The 18921-nt window shown below is 50.1% G+C and overlaps 1 protein-coding gene across 2 annotated transcripts in view; it reads left to right on the forward strand.

The window, feature by feature from the left end:
• Asap2 (ArfGAP with SH3 domain, ankyrin repeat and PH domain 2) overlaps positions 1 to 18921 on the forward strand; it is a 151010-nt gene that overhangs the window by 131148 nt on the left and 941 nt on the right. Inside the window, exons 18-27 of one of the 2 annotated variants that reach the window (XM_051143853.1) lie at positions 727 to 812; positions 3229 to 3344; positions 5024 to 5091; positions 6347 to 6460; positions 8035 to 8290; positions 10357 to 10491; positions 12010 to 12175; positions 16319 to 16368; positions 16818 to 16891; positions 17239 to 17361. In XM_051143853.1, coding sequence (XP_050999810.1) covers positions 727 to 812; positions 3229 to 3344; positions 5024 to 5091; positions 6347 to 6460; positions 8035 to 8290; positions 10357 to 10491; positions 12010 to 12175; positions 16319 to 16368; positions 16818 to 16891; positions 17239 to 17361 — 1188 coding nt within the window. The remainder of the gene's footprint in view (positions 1 to 726; positions 813 to 3228; positions 3345 to 5023; positions 5092 to 6346; positions 6461 to 8034; positions 8291 to 10356; positions 10492 to 12009; positions 12176 to 16318; positions 16369 to 16817; positions 16892 to 17238; positions 17362 to 18921) is intronic. The other variant, XM_051143859.1, reaches the window with a different exon arrangement.

The raw sequence follows: 18921 nt of genomic DNA on the forward strand, positions 1-18921 counted from the left end.
TGTCGCTCCCATGCTCTCTCAGGAGAAAACTCAAGCCCCAGGTCCAGGGCAGGATGTGCCCAGTACTGCCAGGGGACTGAGCAGGTAGGGCAAGTGAAGGAAGAAGCGGCCGTTCTGTTCATGCCTTCTGCATTTTGGCTGTTTCCTTCTCCCAGCTTTTTGGACCCACTCACCCACCTGCCTGAAATAACTCCTGCTTATCTTTTCTCTCTACTTGTGGTGAGGATGGGGACACAGTTGAAATGGCTTGGACTTGAACCCCCCTGCATTTCTCACTTCCCGTGAGTAAGGAGGGATAGTACCAATATCTGTCTCTGTCTCTGTGTCTCTCTCTGTCTGACATCCACAAAGCAGAGAGACAGAGACAGAGACAGACAGACTGACAGAGAGAGAGAGAGAGAGAGACAGACAGACAGACAGACAGAGACAGACTCTGACTGGGAATGTCACAAGCCTTTTTAAACCTCAGAGCCCACCCCCAGTGGCACACCTCCAAAGCCACACCTTCTAATGCTTCCCCATGGTTCCGCTAACTGGGGACTAAGTATTCAGACATATGAGCCATTCAGACCACCACACATGCCTTTTGCTATCGAGATTTAAAAAGTGGGCACTTTGTACTGTACGGTGGGCAGGTTTTTGTAAGGGGCGTGTGCTATTTCACCTTGGTAGGCCTGGGGTTGAAAGATGCCGCTGAAGTTCCCAATGTTGTGCTCTGAATTTCAGGAGCCAGATGAGACGGCCCTCCACCTTGCAGTCAGATCTGTAGACCGGACATCCCTTCACATTGTAGACTTTCTGGTCCAGAACAGGTGAGTGTCTCCAAACTAAGCGAAGGCCTTTGTCCTTGTCCTCTAGGGCTTCTAAGATGCTGTCTATACTACTTGGGCTGTCTTGGCAAGATGCTCGTGTCTCTGGTTTAAATACGAGTCATGGGAATTCCCTAGAAAGCCCAGGAGTGTGAGAACAGAAGACCTTCATGGTACCTACAAGATCCAGTATCTAGAGTCTGGGAAAGATGGCCGGGGCCATCATCTGTGACATGAGCATTTCCCTGGTCTGTCATATGGATGAATCTTTCCCATATCAGTCTCCACAGGGCATCTCAATAGTGGAGGGGTATGAGGCGGCTCGTGTCTCTGGTTTAAATACGAGTCATGGGAATTCCCTAGAAAGCCCAGGAGTGTGAGAACAGAAGACCTTCATGGTACCTACAAGATCCAGTATCTAGAGTCTGGGAAAGATGGCCGGGGCCATCATCTGTGACATGAGCATTTCCCTGGTCTGTCATATGGATGAATCTTTCCCATATCAGTCTCCACAGGGCATCTCAATAGTGGAGGGGTATGAGGCGGTAGAGATGCCTTAGCCACTGAGCTAAGCCAGGAATTGTAAATCAGAGCTCACTGAAGGCTGTCTCCTTTGAGTTGAGAGGCCACTTGAAATCATTGACTAGAAATGGCCTTTTGAGTTGCTCAGAGTCCCTGTTGTTCAACGTGTGCCGCTTTTGTTTGTACACCTGCCTGGCGACTGCAAGCCATGTGCTAAGACTCTTCAGCCTGTCCTGCGACTCCCTGATCATGCCTGGGGTCGGCCGTGTTGGCGTATAGGATGCTGGTGGAACACTGCAAGTGGAAAGGGAAATTCTTGCAGCAGAGGATGATTTATATTTGTGGCCTCTGTCCTTCCCTGCCAGTCACCCCGAAGACCTGCAGCTTCGGTTCACAGATCTCAGACACTCTCCTCTGAGCCCAGCCCAGGGACTGCCATGGCATGCTGTTTCCATGGACATTTGAAAATCTCTACATCCACATAAATTCTCCTGGGGTGGGAGCCTGGTTCTTCCCCCTTCTAACACAGAAGGAAGACTCGATAGGAGGTGGTTTGGGGTGAGCTCCATGGTAAGCACCCATTCCACTCCATCCCCACCACTGCACGAAGGATGGAAAGGAAAGGTGGCTCTTTCTTAAACTGAGGCAGCTGGGAGCAGTGGGTACCAAACTAAGGGCACTTCTGTTCCCATTTGTTTGCCTTTGGGTCCAAGGCTTCCTGTCCTTTCTTGGCGGTAGTGACATTTTGGATGGTACTTGCTTTATCATGTATGTGGCACACATCCACCTTTGGTTTTGGATAACCTAGTCTTGTTCTATGGTAAAAGAACATGTGAAAATCTTCAGAAGCCGGGTGTGGTGGTGCACGCCTTTAATCCCAGCATGCGGGAGGCAGAGGCAGGTGGATCACTGTGAATTCGAGGCCAGCCTGGTCTACAAAATGAGTCCAGGATAGCCAAAGCTATACAGAGAGACCCTGTCTCAAAAAACAAAACAAAAAACCAAGAAAAGAAAATCTTTAGAAGTGTCCCCTTTCACACACTTTCAGGGGCCTGTCCTAGGGCCAGCAGGCTTGTGGGAGCCTTGGGCTACCAAATGGAAGAGTAGCATTTTCTTCCTTCATGGAAACATCAGGAAACCAACTGAAGGGGGCTAAAGAGATGGCTCAGTGGTTAAGGGCACTGGGGGCTCTTCCAGAGGACCCGGCTTCTGATCTCAGTACCCATGTGGTAGCTCATAGCCATATACACCTCCAGTCCTAGGGGGTACAATGCCCAGACATACACGCAGGCAACATAGCCACATATAAAACAAAATAATGTTTAAAAAGAGAAGGAAAAGAAATGAAAACTTTGCTTGCTCTCTAGTGCAACAGGTAGGGCTGGCTGGTCGAATGGGTACCACAGGCCAGGAAGGAAGAGGATAGAGGTACCACGATTGCTCCAGGGTGTCCTCTCTAGCCCAGTGGCTCTCAGCCTTCCTAATGCTGCAACCCTTTAATACAGTTCCTCATGTTGTGGTGCCCCTACCACCACCATAAAATTATTTTCATTGCTACTTCATAGCTGTAATTTTGCTACTATTATGAACCATAAATCCTTGATATGCAGGTGAAAGGGTCATTCAGCCCCCAAAAGGGTCATGACCCACAGGTTGAGAATCGCTCCTCTCACCCAAACTCAGCAACAACGCAGCCACCATTCCTTGATGGTCTTCTGTGTCTCCGGTACATTTGCTCTCTCTTGGTCAGGCTAGCTGTCTTCATGCTAGCTAAGCTGGCGCCCCTCCCACGGTGGGATGAGCTAACTCACACATCTCCCCACAGTGTGCAGAGCAGTTCTCAGTCCTGTGGCTTCTGACTCTGTTATCTATCTCTTTCTGTCCATGGTTCGAGCAGTGGGAACCTGGATAAACAGACGGGCAAGGGCAGCACGGCCCTGCACTACTGCTGCCTGACTGACAACGCCGAATGCCTCAAGCTCCTCCTGCGGGGAAAGGCCTCCATCGAGATAGGTAGGTCGCCTGGGGGCTGCTGGGATGAGAGTGGCTCCGCTGGCCTCTTTCTGCAGCTCTGCACTTCTGTTGTTGTTAGGGAGCAGTTCTCACGGAAGAACAGAGTGACTCTCCCTTACCTGTCCCACAGACTGGCTTGTCCTGGCCCTCAGCACCCCGCTATCTGTCTTGGCCTTTGGCTTAACCTGCAGGCTTCAGGAGTGCTGAGGTTAGGCCTCGCGGAAAAGCCCTGAGCTGGGTGAATCTAGATCCTGTAGCCCTGGCTCACCTCCCACCATCCGACAAGGCCTTTCTTGGAAGTGGTACTGTTGTGCCCCCTCCTTTCATTTGTAGTGCCTGCAGCAGATCCTAGCCCCGCGTGGCATCTGTGCTGCCGACCCCCAGCTGCGGTCCCTTGACCCCACTGACACTGCCAAGGCACAGTTTACCCTGAGCCATCCAGCTGTGCTTGGGTCCTGGGAAAGTATTTGGAAAACTACTGAACTAAACAAAAAGCAGAAAACAAAAACAAAAAAACACTGTTCTGCTTAAAGGCCACGCTGAAAACTAATCGAGCCTGGTGTGGTGGCACATACACTTGAAAGGCAGAGGCAGGGGGCTCACTATGGTTTGAAGCTAGCTTAGCCTACAGTGAGTTCCAGCAAGCCGGATTATTTAGAGATACCCTGTCTGATGAGGAAGGAGAAGGAAGAGGAGAAAGAAAAGCAAAAAACAAATAAACCTTGTTGAGAGACTTAGAGAGAAGATACCCTGTGTTGATTTAAGAGAGGAGGAGGAGGAGAAAGAAAAGCGAAAGACAAACCTCATCAGCAGAGACTTCCAGAGAAGAAAGGGCCAGTTCAGATGTCTGGATTACAAAGCTCATAACCATCCAGCGCCGGGGCGGGCGGCACTCACTGTGTGCGTTCTTGTCCTTTTGATAACTGGAACTTAAGGTAATGGTTGGCTGCCTTGACAGTTCTTAGGTAGCTCAGTCATAGCTTCTCTACTCTGTCGGATCCTGTACAACTAAGTGACAGCCAGCCCTGCCGGGTTAACCTGATGGCATTCCATTAGTCCTGCTTAGGTTAATGAGGTGTGTCTGTCTTAGGTAGGGTTTTATTGCTGTGAAGAGACACCATGACCATGGCAGCTCTTATAAAAGAAAACATTTAACTGGGGCTGGCTTACAGTTCAGAGGCTTAGTCCATTATCCTCATGGCGGGAAGCATGGCAGCATGAAGGCAGACGTGGTGCTGGGAAAGGAGCTGAACGTTCTACATCTTGATCCGCAGGCAGCAGAAGGGAACTTCGGGCCACACTGGACATAGCTTGAGCATAGGAGACCTCAAAGCCTGCCTCCACAGTGGCACACTTCCTTCAACAAGGCCACACCTAATAGTGTCACTCTCTATGGGCCAAGCATTCAAACACATGAGTCTATTGGGGGCCATACTTATTCAAAACACCACACCCTGTCTCAAAAGGGGGGAAAAAAGGTGGGGCTACAAAACTAAGCAGAGTTCTCAAAAGATAAAACACGAAAGACCGAGAAACAGAGAAATGCTCAGGCTCCTGTCACTTCTCAATAGCGCCACCATCTGGGGACCAAGCCTTCAGCATGTGAGTCTTTGCGGATGTTTTATGTGCAAAACATAAGCCAAGTGTTGCTGTCTCCTTTTCCCTCCCTTGACTTTCAGCCAATGAGTCAGGAGAGACGCCATTGGACATCGCCAAGAGGCTCAAGCATGAACACTGTGAGGAACTGGTGAGCATCTGTATGGGCAGATGGCCTGGGGTGTGATGGAGCTGGGAGGTGGAGGAGAGCTGGTCTCTGGGCAGTACCAACAGGTCACAGCACACACCACAATACACATGCTGGGGGCATGCTGAGCACAGGCTGGCCTGGAGGAGCACTCTGGGGAATCTTGGCTGGCCAGGTGGGTGGCTACCTCATTGTGGTGTGTTCTGGACTTTATGGTAGCCCTGGGCTCCGTAAGGTAAAGGCTGGACCCCCACATTATCTGGTCCCCATGGGGGCCTAGCTCTCTTCTTCATGGGCATGCCCAGCTTTTATCCCTAAACCCAGAGCCCGCAGGTCAATCTGTGTTTCTCTTCTGCTGTGGAAGAAGGGGCGCTGTGGGTGGTGGAAGGAGCTGCTGGGTCAGCAGTCCTCTGTTAGCAGCAGACTGTGCCTCACTGCAGATTGGGGAACCCGGGCAGACTGTGCCTCACTGCAGATTGGGGAACCCGGGCAGGCCGTTGCCTCGTTTGCAGAGCCGAGCTAGTTACGTTCTTTTGCAAGGCTGAGAATTGTTGAATTCTATAAAGCGGGCGCCCACAGTAAGCACCCAACTCACAGAGTCCTTAGAGCCCACACAGCTAGAGAGTAAGTAAAGGGGTGCTCGTCTACACGCTCCCCGTCAAGTTAGCTAATCCTTGACCCCCGTTTTGTAGACGAGGAAGCCGGCACAGAGAAGTCAAGTGACTTGCCCAAAAGTCACAGAGCAAACTGACTCGCCTGTGGGAAAATTAAGCCCTAAACACCAGCTACAGATAGTAAGTTGGTGTGCCTCCTGTGCAGCTGGAGGACAATTAGCTGCCAGCCACTTTCTGTGAAAGAATTGAAGACAGGGGCATCCTTTTTTTTTTTTTTTTTTTAAGGTAGGTAGGGCTCAGTTCTCTCACTGTGAGAAGGCTGACTTAGCAGCGAACATGTTCCTTCTGGGGTCCAGGTGACTTCCATGCTGTGATGTCACCTGCAAGCTGGCTGTCACCTTTTAGGCCTGCAGATAGATCCCTTGCCTGTGTGGCACCCCGCACAGTTTACAGGGAGTAGTTTGAGGGTCTGGGTACCAGGGACTTCCACCGAGATCCCAGAACTTCAACGGAACCCTCCCTGCGAGCCCCTTCAAGCCCCGCCTCTCCGGCCTGTCCGGTCTTGGTGTGGACACCCGTGAAGGTCTGTCCGTGGTGGCACAACACCCGGGGCAGCAACAATAACTGTCCTTCCCCCTTCCCAGCTGACTCAGGCCTTGTCAGGAAGGTTTAATTCCCACGTTCACGTCGAGTATGAGTGGCGGCTGCTGCACGAGGACCTGGACGAGAGCGACGATGACGTGGACGAGAAGCTCCAGGTCTGTGCCACGCTACCGCAGCCTCTGTCAGAGTGGGAGCGGGGCCTGGCCTGCTGTTACGTGTGCTCATCGATCTGGGTGGGTTCCGGTCTTGCCTTTCCCACATCTCCGCCTGCCTCCTAGCTCCAGCCCATTGTGATGGACAAGCAGAACAGGCGGTGACGTGACCACAGGTGGCTGTTGTGTGCGAGGTGTAGTCAGGCGCTGGAGTGCCATTATACAGAGTCAGGTTCTGTAGGCCGGCAACAGTGTTCAGACACCAAGTGGTTTCACAGCCTTTGGATTTCATTGGATCCAACTCCTTTTATTGGATGGGCACTTCAAAGCCTCAAGAGAGGCTGACGCAGCCAAACAGACATAGCTGTTTGCACACAGCCTTGGAATGAGCATAGGACTCCAGCCCTGGTACCTTGGGGTACCTCAGAGTGATGCCCCCTTCAGGCGGGGCTGTTGCTGCAGAAGTTCAGGCAGCTTCTCTCTCCAGATTCTTCTTTGCTTCCACCACAGCGTGCTGCCATACAGTACTAGAATGAGAGGAAAGCCCTTGTTGAGCACATTTTTATGGTTTTTCCACCGTAGGAGTTTAGTATTCTAATGCAAAGTGTAAACAGATGATTAATAGATACAAATGGCAAAAAGTATTTTTGAAGGCTGTAGGACCTTCAGTGATGGAAAAGCAGTTAACATATGTACTTAGCATTTCCCTATAGTACAGGTAGGTAAATGATGCCTCAAGGTTGCATCTCAATAAATATTTATAAAAGCAGTAAGGTATTTCTTTCAGTCCTGGGGACCTGAGTTTGACTCATAGGGTGGAAGGAGAGAACTGAGTCCCACAGTTTTCACTGGCCTCCACACATGTACCTATACATGTATACAAAGGACACACTGTTCCTTTTTTTTTTTTAAGTAAGTTTTACGATATCAGCATGGGGGCATGCACCTTTAATCCCAGTACTCAGGAGGCAGAGACAATCGGATCACTGTGAGTTTCAGGCCAGCCTGGTATAAAAGGCAAGTCCAGGACAGCCAAGGCTGTACAGAGAAACCCTGTCTCAAAAATCAAATTTAAAAAAAGAGAGAGAGAGAGAGAAAGAGAAAGGTGATACAACATCCCAGAGGTCAGGATTTACTGACCCCTGATTTAACGGGCTTTGAACAGCCAGCAGTTCAGAGGAATGCGAAAGAGGTTTTGTTTATTTGCTCTGAAGTAAGCACAGCGCTGGTGAAATTGATTGTGTTGGCTAGCCAGAGCCATTCTGTCACATAAGAAAGTGTATCTGGGAAGGGGGACCTCAAGGACAGCACAGAGCTAGGCTGGGTAAGAGAACTAGGCACAAGATGAAACAGCTTCTATCTGAAGTTTTCAGAACAAAGAATTGCAATTAGTAAACCATTGCTCTAAGGTGTGTGTGGGTGTGTGTGTGTTAATTACAAGACACAAGTGTAAGAGCATAGGGCTGAAATAGTACCCACCACACGGCAATGATGGATGAGTTTTCACTGTTGAGTTGGTCTGACTCAGAGAAACCCATAGCTCCATCTCACACTCTTGCTCTGCCATTCCTCTGCAGCCTAGTCCCAACCGGCGGGAGGACCGGCCCGTCAGCTTTTACCAGCTGGGGTCCAGCCAGTTTCAGTCCAATGCTGTGTCTTTGGCCAGAGATACCACAAACCTCACCAAGGACAAGCAGAGGGGCTTCGGGCCCAGCATCTTGCAGAATGAGACCTACGGAGCCATCCTGAGCGGCAGCCCACCCTCCTCCCAGTCGATACCCGCCAGCACCACCAGCGCACCCCCACTCCCACCTCGGAATGTTGGTGGCAAAGGTATACAATTTTGAGTGCCCTGCAAATGCGTATGGGCTTTGGCCTGGAGAAGTTTGATGTGTGGGTGAAGTGCTTATTTTGTAGTGACTTTCTGTTGGGTTCCTTAAGGAATTCCATTCTTTTTAGCATGCCAAACTGGTAGAGATCCTGCCTGGGCTCTTACTCGGGCCTGCGGCTGGTCAGCTAGGATGCCCTTCGCTGCCCTTTCCCACTGTGCTCTCCTCATCCTTTTCCCACTTGGCGATTGTTCCCTTTCCCCTGTCTCAGGACTAGCTTAAAGCACTGTGGTCCCTTAGTTTCTCTCTAGAATACCTTTGAAATGGAGGTACTCAGTTGAGGAACAGTGCTCAGCCTAATTACAAATGTGTGGGCCCTCCCTGATGTCTTTACTGTGAAAAGCTCCACAAAATTACCCCGTCTCAATGGAGCAGATCCACTGGACGGGGGATTTTTGTTTGTTTGCTTGCTTGCTTTTACAAATACAGAAACACCAAACAGTTTGTCTGACAGGGAAGACCAGCGGCCACTGTGCCTCATGAGGTAGCCAGCAAATGGCCAGCCCAGCTCGGCCAGGGCTACAGACCTTAGGTGCTGTGCTTCTGAGTCTTCTAGGTCAAGGAGGGCGGGTCTTCTCTGGGAAGAATAGCAGCTTCCACTTGCTGTCCCTGGGCCTGAACAGTCTCGTGAGGCAGCTGGCAGCTGGGATGGAGAGGGCAGTGTGGGGTGGTGCTGGGTAATTAGGTAGCTGGAAGACCCACTGAATAGACTGCGAGTGTCACTGGCCAGCATCGGGGAGGCCCCAAGAGGTAGGTTAGTCACCAAGGAGCACAGGGGTGACGAGCAGGCCCTGTACCTGCCTCTACACACACACACACACGCGCGCGCACACACGCGTGTGCGCACACACACACACACACACACACACACACACACACACTCCTCCTGGGCTTAAGGAGTGCTCCCTGTCGCCTCCTATGGGTTGTTGTGACCCTTATGGGCATCTCACTGCTTCTTTGTCCTGGAGAGGTATGTTAATTCTGAAAGGCTCAGTGTCCCAGAGACTGGCTGTCTGCATGTCTAGGAGCTTGTGCTGGCTCTGTGACAGAGACTTCATTCCCTCCGTTGGGTGGCAGAACAGGATTGGTCACCTCCTCTTCTTGATCTCTTGCGCTCCTGGAATCAGATTGTTTTTCCACTTTTGCCATTCTATTTTTAGCTCTTCCCCCACCCTGCCATGCATACACACATGAAGTAAATTACACTCCTACTGCCTTCATTTCTCTTGCCCTAAAGTCCACACTTGATGTGAAGAGGGGGTGTTCACACCATGGGATGGGGGTGGGGTGGAGTTAAAGTAAGGCTGCCCCGTGTCCCACCCTGAGATGCAGAACTTACCACTGGACAAGTGTGATGGCTCCCTCCCAATCCTGGAGCTGGCCTAGGAAGGTGTGTCTCCTCCCTGCCAGGCCCAGACCTCCCCCCTTAGGCACAGGGGCACCCCTCTGCATCAGAGCAAATGGCACATAGTGAAAAAGACCAGTGTCATTGCTGTGGGAGTTGGCTGGAGCTACTGGCTCACCTGTGCAGATTTCCAGGCAGCTATGTTACTGAAGGCTGGGGAGAGCCATCCCCTCGTGTCTAGAACACATCCTACCTATCCACGTTGGCTGAAAACAGGGTCTCTGGCCCACAGTGGGAGGCAATAGGAGGGCAGAAATAAGAAGTTCCAAAGGCCCTGAATGCAATGCTCAGTAGATTTATGGCTATTTATTTCCTTCTTCAAACTACAATATTTTTAAATTTTTACCATCAAATTGAAAGGTCTACCTGTGAATGTTCTCTAGAGCATTTTACTTATTTTATATATATATAAATACAGGTTTTTTTGCATCTCACTTTCCCTACTAGAGAAAAGAGTAAATTTCAGGGCCCTGTTGCTTTCCCAGCAGGTTCAAGTTGACCTTTTATGAGTGAGAGGATCAATAACGAAGTGTTTTGTTTCTGTTTTTGTTCCGTGTGTGTGCGCGTGCGTGCGTGTGTGCACGTGTGTATGTGTGTGGGTTTAGTTCAGACAGCCACCTCGGCTAACACCCTGTGGAAGACAAACTCTGTAGGTGTGGACGGTGTCAGCAGGCAGCGATCTTCGTCAGATCTGCCAGCTGTCCACCCACCGCTGCCCCCTCTGCGAATGACATCTACCAGTACGTTTTTTGGTTTTTGTTCCACCTCCCCTTTTTCCTTTCTTGCAAATGGGCCTTATGAGTCTGGAAGATGGGGGGCACTGTTGGCAGACAGCTGGGGGAGACAGCTGTGGGCTGCACGCAGATACATACCAGATGTTGCCCCTGTGGTCCCAAACCTTTCAGCCTCTGCCTCAAATCCCCTTGTTACCCCCAAGATGGCTCATTCTTCATCCTGTCTCACAAAGCATTTTAACAGCATCCACACTTGCAGTTCCTCTGGCTGTGTAGTGATTTGAGAGTGGTCATTTCAGTCACGTTAATGTGTGGGTGGCAGTTCCCAACATGCCAATGTGTGGGTGGCCGTTCCCAACACCAGGAGACAGGCAGCAGGAAAGGGCCTTTCTCCTGCTGCAGAGCCAAATGCTTTCCACTGGGCCAGTGACACCAGCCCTGTCTGCTCCCCACCCTGCCTTGGCCTGAGGAGATGGGAGTCCAGCATCTCTGGGTCTGTTGCTTCCAGGGCAGTGGAGCTCTTCCTAGGCCATGGTACCTGTGGTGTATACAGAAAGCAACCCTAGCACTTCTGCAGGAATCACCAAGAGGGTAGGTGCTAGCAGCAGCAGCAGCAGGGACGGTGTGTCTAGGAAGTTCTGCAGAGGGGTTTGGGGCAGGGTCCAGCTGCAGTATGCTTGGGTCAGGCATCAAGAGGATTCTCAGTATGGTGTTCCTGGGCTAACCTATCTGGGACTTTTCCAGTGAAGTAGGAAAGGGAAGAAACAAAGGGAGAGAGACCATAAAAATAATAGATCCTTATATTTTTTTCCTTCCTATACGTAGTCCATTTTGTTCTGTATCTTTGTTCCCATCCTGAGATAAACCACTGACAAAGGCCCGTTGCTCCATTGTTTCTGAGAGATAGGCAGGATGAAGGAAGGCCCAGGCACATGACTTCACTCTCTCTTTTTTTTTTTTAAACAGTCCATCCACCTTGCCAGCATCACTTTGCCTCTGAGCCACACAGTCTGTTTGTAATAGAAGCCATCACCTTTCCTCCCAGACTGGGGACCTATACCAGGTCGATGGTCACAGTTTGTCCTTAGAACTGACGCCACTCGAGGCCAGAGGGGTGCACAGGGCTCTTCTCCTTTCTGGTCGTGGCTCACTTGATACAAGAAGAGCCCTAGCCCAAGCACCCTGGACTCCCCCAGGGCAGATGCCAGGCAAGAACCTAGCCTCAGACTCCACCTGCTCGGCTGGTTTATGGGCAGTTCAACACAAAATCAAGAACTGGCCCCTACACAGTTTCCTGGCTAAACACATACAGGCCACAGCAAAATTTGTCAGTGGTAACTGAGGCTCGGCTCCCCTACTGGTCTGCCCCTCCTTGCAGTTACCCCCCGAGGAGACAGGCCAAGAAGCAGGCACAGGTGTCCTGAGAAAAGTGAGTGCTAGAGAAGGAAAAAGGCTCCAAAACGAGACTAGGTGTGGCACCTAGGGGGCTCACGCTCTCTTTTCCTCCCCCTTTTCTCTCCACAGATACCCTGACCTCCACACCACCCCCTTCTGTGACTAAGACATCAAGCACACTAGAAGCCATGAGCCAGCCAAGCAAGTCCTCCCAACCCGGGGTCTCGCAGAGCAAGCCCCCGCCCCTGCCGCCCCAGCCACCCAGCCGCCTGCCTCAGAAGAAACCAGCTTCCGGGTAACCGTTGCCCCTGCCTGGCCACTCTGTGCCTGGCCACATCAGCCAACGCTACCTCTCACATTCAGAGGGCTTCCAATGGCATTGGCCCCATTTCTTCATCTGTTGGGATTTCTGTGTGAGCCCTGGAAATCTCCTGTATTTCTACCATGCTAGGGTGAGAGGCCAAGCGCTACGTAACCTACTGATCAGCTCTCCATTATTCTACAAGGAGGTTTTTTAGCTGAAAAATGTCTTTCAAACTTAGGTCTTAAATCTGCATAATTAACTTAGGTTTTTGTTTTGTTTTGAGTCAAGTTCTTAAGACCCAAGGTCCTATTGGTTCTGTTGTTCTCTGAAAACATTGTCTTGATTGCGTGGTCCCTCCACAGTGTTCATTAGATGCTCTCTACAGACAGGGGCTTTCCCCTGTGCACACACGGCAAAGGGATCCAGTTACCTTTTTGAAATAACTTAAAACTTTCATATTTTACTTTATGTGTATGAGTGTTTGGCCTGCTAGTACACTATGTACATATCTGGTGCCTGAGGAGGCCAGAGAGGGTGTCAGATTTCTGGAACTGGAGTTAAAGATGGTTGTGAACTACCATGTGGGTGCTGGGAATCGAACCCATGTCCTCTGGAAGAGTAACCCATGCTCTGAACCACTGAACCATCTCTTTAGCGCCCCCCCCCCCAATCTCTAAATCTTTTCATCATATTTTTATAGTAGAAAGTGAATTTTGTTTGCGGTCTTTGGTCTTGTACATTCACTGCTGAGACATTTCACATGAGAGCCTTTGCCAACAACATTGCATACCCAGACCCTGAAAATAAGTTTCCCTGAAGTGGTGTAGTCTGTTTGCCTACAGAACTCTGAGGGATTTTCCCCCCACCTTGGGCAACTCAGGTTCATAGTGTCTACCTAAAAGGTGTATGATTTTTGGGAGGCGTGATAAAATTAATCTTACACTTGGTGCCTCTGCTTTTGTGATGTTCTCGACAGCCGCCCCCAGTGTCCCCAGATGTCCTGTGCTGTGCCCTCTCTGGAATGGGAGCTGTCTTCAGTGCACTCGGGAGAGAAGTCCCTGGGAGTCCAGGGATTCGCCAGTGCCTTACAGGGCTTTAGGGTTTCTGTGGTTGTTTATTATTGTTAAGTCCTCTTGCTCATGACACAACCTGTCCTGTCTCCCACTTCCAGAGGTTCTTGGCTTGATGGGGATGCTACCATGCACCTGGGACCACTCAAGGGCTTGCTTCCCTTACTCTTGTGTAGGACTCTCCTGCTTGGTCAACCAGGTTAATTAGAAATCATCCTGATATTCCTAGCTTCTAAAGTTCTTTCCTTTTCAGTTCTTTGTACATTTCGTTTGGATTTTTTATTTCTAATTCTTTTGTCTGGGAAATGGAATTATTTTTTTTTTATATGCTATTCCTCCCTCCTCCCCACCTCTTTTTCTTTCTCTCCCGTCCTACTTCCTTTGTGATACTGGTGATGGAACCCAGAGCTTCATGCCTGCTATGAATACTGAGCAGCAGCCCCAGGCCACAGTCTGGCATTTTAAAACCAGGATGTCACATGTACTACTTTGCCAAGACATCCTTCCAGAGCCCAAAGTACACATCCGCACCATACTGTCTGTAAATGGTGATTGAAGTACAGTTGGCCGCTGAGTTATGCCGTGACAAGTGTACTTTCCAAGCTAATATGCTAGGCAGCCATGGACTGTGCCTCTCTGGTCCCTGCACTTTCTTCCTCTTCCTCTTCTTCTTGCAATGTTCTTAGATTCTCTGGCTCCTCCATGTTGCTTTTTAAGGTGCCAGGTCATGCCTTGAAGTTCTAGACAAGAAACAGTGGAGTCCTGGTACTCCGCCAGGCGGATGAGAACAGTGGTACTAGCTAGTCAGTGCCAGGCCCCAGCGTCCTCGCAGCCACTTCCCCAGGGCCCACAAGAAGCAAGTGAGGACTATGCCTGAGTTTTCTGCCCAGTGCTGTTTCCCTGGTTTTAATCCAACTGAAAGGGACAGTGGGGAGATGACAAAGCAAATGATGTTAGGGTATGGCTTGTCCAAGACAGACTTGTGTGAATGGAATCAGGCTGCCATTGTGGGTAGAGTTTAGTTTAAAGGAAGGCATGGTGTATATTCAATACCCCCCCCCACCCCAGTTATTTTGGACATGATATAAATCTGTCATTTCATATTTGTTCTTTTAGAGCAGGAGACAACAAGAGCAGGCCCACAGGTGAGCTGCCACCACTTCTCATATCCGTGAGTGGCAAGCCATCTGTGCTTTTTGTATTTATAAGAAGTGGGTAACATTTTCAGATGAGAGTGTTTCATGGCCTGTGAAATTCCTGGGAGTTAAGATTTTAGTAACCATGTCTTAGTTTCATTTCTCTTGCTGTAAAGAGACACCGTGACCAAGCCGGGCGTGGTGGTGCACGCCTTTAATCCCAGCACTTGGGAGGCAGAGGCAGGTGGATCGCTGTGAGTTCGAGGCCAGCCTGGTCTACAAAGTGAGTCCAGGATGGCCAAGGCTACACAGAGAAACCCTGTCTCGAAGAAAAAAAAAAAAAAAAAAGAGACACCGTGACCAAGGCAACTTACAAATGAAGAGGTTCCTTGGGGCTCACAGTTCCATGGTCAGAGTCCATGATCATGGGGGGTGGGGGGGGGGCAGCATGACGGCAGGCAGGTATGGCCCTGGAGCAGTAGCTGAGAATTTATATCCTAGTTACAGGCACAAGGCAGAAGGAGAGCTAACTGGGAATGGCATGGGCTTTTGAAACCTGAGCCCACCTTTAGGGACACACCTCCTGCAGCAAGGCCATACCTCCTAATCCCTCCCAAACAGTTCCACTAACTGCATATTCAAATATATGAGCCTATGGGGACCATTCTCATTCAAACCAGCACACTTGTAAATGTTGTAGACCAGGCTGACCTCAGACTCACAGAGATCCGCCTACATCTGTCTCCCGAGCGCTAGAATTACAGGCATGCGCCACCTCACCCTGCGGTCTTTTACTTTTTTATATTAGCCTAGGTTGGCCTTGAACTTGTGACTCTTCTTCCTCCTGAGTATTGAGTGCATTTTACATTTCTTGGGTTTGGAGGGCAAGGCTAGCTGACTTTGGTCCTCTGCTAAGTATCTCTTGTGAGTACTTCATAGCTGGGTTGATGACTGAGTAGGAAGCTGGACACCCGACTTAATAACATCTGCTAGGACAGACATACTTGCCCAAGGCAGTGGGAATCAAATTGAGCCTTTGCTCTTACGGTTTTTCGGCCCAACAGAAAATAAGAGTACAACCAAGTCTTGTTCTTTTCCCCTTTATTCCTAGGCTGTAGACACCAGCACCCAGATGGGCTCGCTGGGGCTGCAGAGGAAGTGTCTGTAGGAAGTGACCTGCTGTGGAAAGAATGCCATCCCAGGTTGCCTCCCTGCTTCCTCAGCCCCTCCCAAGGCTTGCCTGCCCAGTTGTTTGTCCTACTTCCTGCCAGGTCCCACCAGCTCCCCAACCCCACTCCAGGGAACTGAGGATAAAGCTTTTTTAGCCCTTCACATACCCTAGGCCCTTTTTCCCTTTAGGGAATGAACAAAACAGTCTTCCACCTACTATAGGCAAAAAGCATGTCCGCTGGTGGCAGGTCTGAGTGGATGCAGCACCCACCCCACCTCCCCTTCCAGCTGTGAGAACCATCCTTGTTTGTGTCCAAACACAAATGTGGGACACAGACTGCAGCAGGCTTGTGGTCAGCCTGTTGAGCACATTGGTTCCCCAGCAGGCGTCCCAGAGCTCGGAGGCATGGGTGGCATTGACTTGTGGTGCCCACACAGACCCCCAGCAGAGCCACCCAGACCTGAGATTAGGCTTCAGCCTGCTCTCTTTCACATGACAACGGAGGCTCAGGCTGGAGTCAGCAAACGGTGAATGAATGGAAGCAGTGATGGGTACTTAGCTTCTGCCCGGGGTTAAGATCAGGATCTAGCACTTTGCTCTAGGCCTTTAGTTCTTCCAGAGTGGGAAGGTGGCACACATGATGGGATACAAGCACCAGCTTAAGCGCTGATGGGAGGGCAGGGTCCCTGGTCAAAGGAATACGGTCAGAACAGGAAACCTCAGTGATCAATAAATGTATATATTTCCTTCCTTGTAGGACTGACAAGCCATCCCCACTTATCAACAAAGGCCAGCCAAGAGGACCTGGTAATTATTTAACTTGGAGAGGTTGATTGAAGGAGTGGCTGGGGGTTAGATTTCTAGGTAGCTGCCCTGCTTGGGCCTGCTAGCTTCAGTTTCTCTCACTGTGAAGGCAAGAAGTTCTCTGCCTTGTACAGGACTTTTCTCTTGACACAACCAAACTTGCGGAGAGCCCTGCTTTCAGACACAACGCTGTGACTCTTACAGTCATTGTCTTGTCGTTAGAGGGGATGGGGGTAGGGATGGGGGTGTCTTGTCGTTAGAGGGGATGGGGGTAGGGATGGGGGTGTCTTGTCGTTAGAGGGGATGGGGGTAGGGATGGGGGTGTCTTGTCGTTAGAGGGGATGGGGGTAGGGATGGGGGTGTCTTGTCATTAGAAGGGATGGGGGTAGGGATGGGGGTGTCTTGTAAAGTTGCTTTGTCTCGGCCCTAACACAGTGCATCTCTCTGAACAGAAACTTCTTCGGGCCCTCTGTCCAACACCATGGCCCTCCAGCCCCCAGCCCCCATGCCTAGGAAGTCACAGGCGGTAAGTGGACAAACCTGCTCCCCTTCCCTGTGCTCTACTAGTTACAGGGCTCTGAGGCGACTGGGCTTTCTATTTCTCCTGGATGGAGGGCTGAGAGCTGCTTTCAGGTGTTGTTTCGTGACCTGAGGAGGGGGTAGCCACCTTGCACCAGACCCCAGGTGTCTTATTTCCTTCCTCTGCCCAGGCTCCTGCTGCACCAAGCTAGGCCCGCTTGCTTGACCTCTGTGGGTTTCCCAGCGCAGGGTAATTGGCTTAGGGAGTAAGCAGAAGGCAAGAGGCCTGGTCTCTACCTAAGAACTTGGCTTCCTGCCTGCCACACTAGCCTTCACCCTTCCTCTTCAATGCAGACCAAGTCAAAACCCAAGCGAGTCAAAGCACTCTACAACTGCGTGGCTGACAACCCGGACGAGCTGACTTTCTCTGAGGGGGATGTGATCATTGTGGATGGGGAAGAGGATCAGGAGTGGTGGGTGAGTGGGGGCAGGGTGCACAAGTCAGGGTGGAACCACAGGGAGGGAGGCTGTACACGATGGAAGGTCTCAGCCTAGGCAGTCTGGGTTTGGTGCTGCTACCAGATGGTCCTCTGCTGTCTCCTATGTCGGTGCCCTCCTCTGAGTGGGCCTGATTGGGTCCTCAGGTGAATATCTCACTATTATGATGGGTAGGCCACTTGGGCTACATTTTCAGAGCACATTTGACCTGAACTGAGAGCTTTGAGAGCCCGCATTTCCACATGCAGCTCTCCATGGCCAATTTGTAGCGTGGCTGTTGGCATGGTTGCATTTACCTTTCTTGCAGCAACTGAGGGAAGATGCCATTCCCATCAGCTTCCCTCAGCACAGGCCCACTAGGGGCCATAGCTCCCTAACTTCTTCCTCTTCTACATCCTAAGGAATTCCTGTGCATGGCTGGGCATGGTGAAGATCCAGTCTTGGGCTCTGAGAACCCGACCTTGCCCTCCACATAAGCAGCACAGGGAAGCAGAGCTGGAATCACACTGTCTTACATCCTACCTTTGGATGAGACTCCAACCTGACACAGGCTAAGCTATGTGGACAGTATTGGTTTCTAAAAGTATGGAAAAACCAGGCATGTGCAAAAGAAGTAAATGTTAGCCATAACTACAGAGCTACCTCCTCCTGAGGCGCCACAGTTCTCAGTGGCAGTTTGAAAAACAACAGTGTAGTTTGACAGCTTTCCTTTAGACTTTTCTTTGCCAAAATCACGAACATGCTTGAGATTACATGGGTATAATTTCTGTTATTTGCCCAGACTTAATTTCTTTAAAGGTTTATTTATTTATTATTTATAAGGTATTCTGTACTGCATGTGAGCCAGCAGGCCAGAAGAGGGCACAAGATCTCATTATTGATGGTTGTGAGCCACCATGTGGTTGCTGGAAATTGAACTCAGGACCTTTGGAAGAATAACTAGTGCTCTTAACCTCTGAGCCATCTCTCCAGCCCCAGAAGTGAATAATTTATTATTATTATTATTATTATTATTATTATTATTATTATTATTATTATTATTATTATTATTATTATTTTATTATGTTTTTCGAGACAAGGTCTCTCTGTGTAGCCTTGGCTGACCTGGACTCGCTTTGTAGACCAGGCTGGCCTTGAACTCACAGTGATCTGCCTGCCTCTGCCTCCTGAGTGCTGGGATTAAAGGCATGCGCCACCATGCCCAGCTTACCGAATTTTTAAAAAAATAAAATTTATTTATTACTTCTATAGTATTCTGCCCGCATGTGTTCCTGCCCGGCAGATCTCATTACAGATGGTTGTAAGCCACCATGTGGTTGCTGGGAATTGAACTTGGGACCTTTGGAAGAGTGGACAGTGCTCTTAACCTCTGAGCCATCTCTCCAGCTCCTTTTTTTTCAGACTAAATGTTTTTAAACCATTCTACAAATGCCTGATAAGATATACATGGAGCCACATCATACTTTTACCAGGTCTTAGGACTCTGAGTGTTGTTTCTTCATTCATGTACAAAGTGGGAAGTAGATCCAGATGGCTTCT

This window comes from Acomys russatus, chromosome 1 (genome assembly GCF_903995435.1).
Source record: "Acomys russatus chromosome 1, mAcoRus1.1, whole genome shotgun sequence".
NCBI lineage: Eukaryota > Metazoa > Chordata > Mammalia > Rodentia > Muridae > Acomys > Acomys russatus.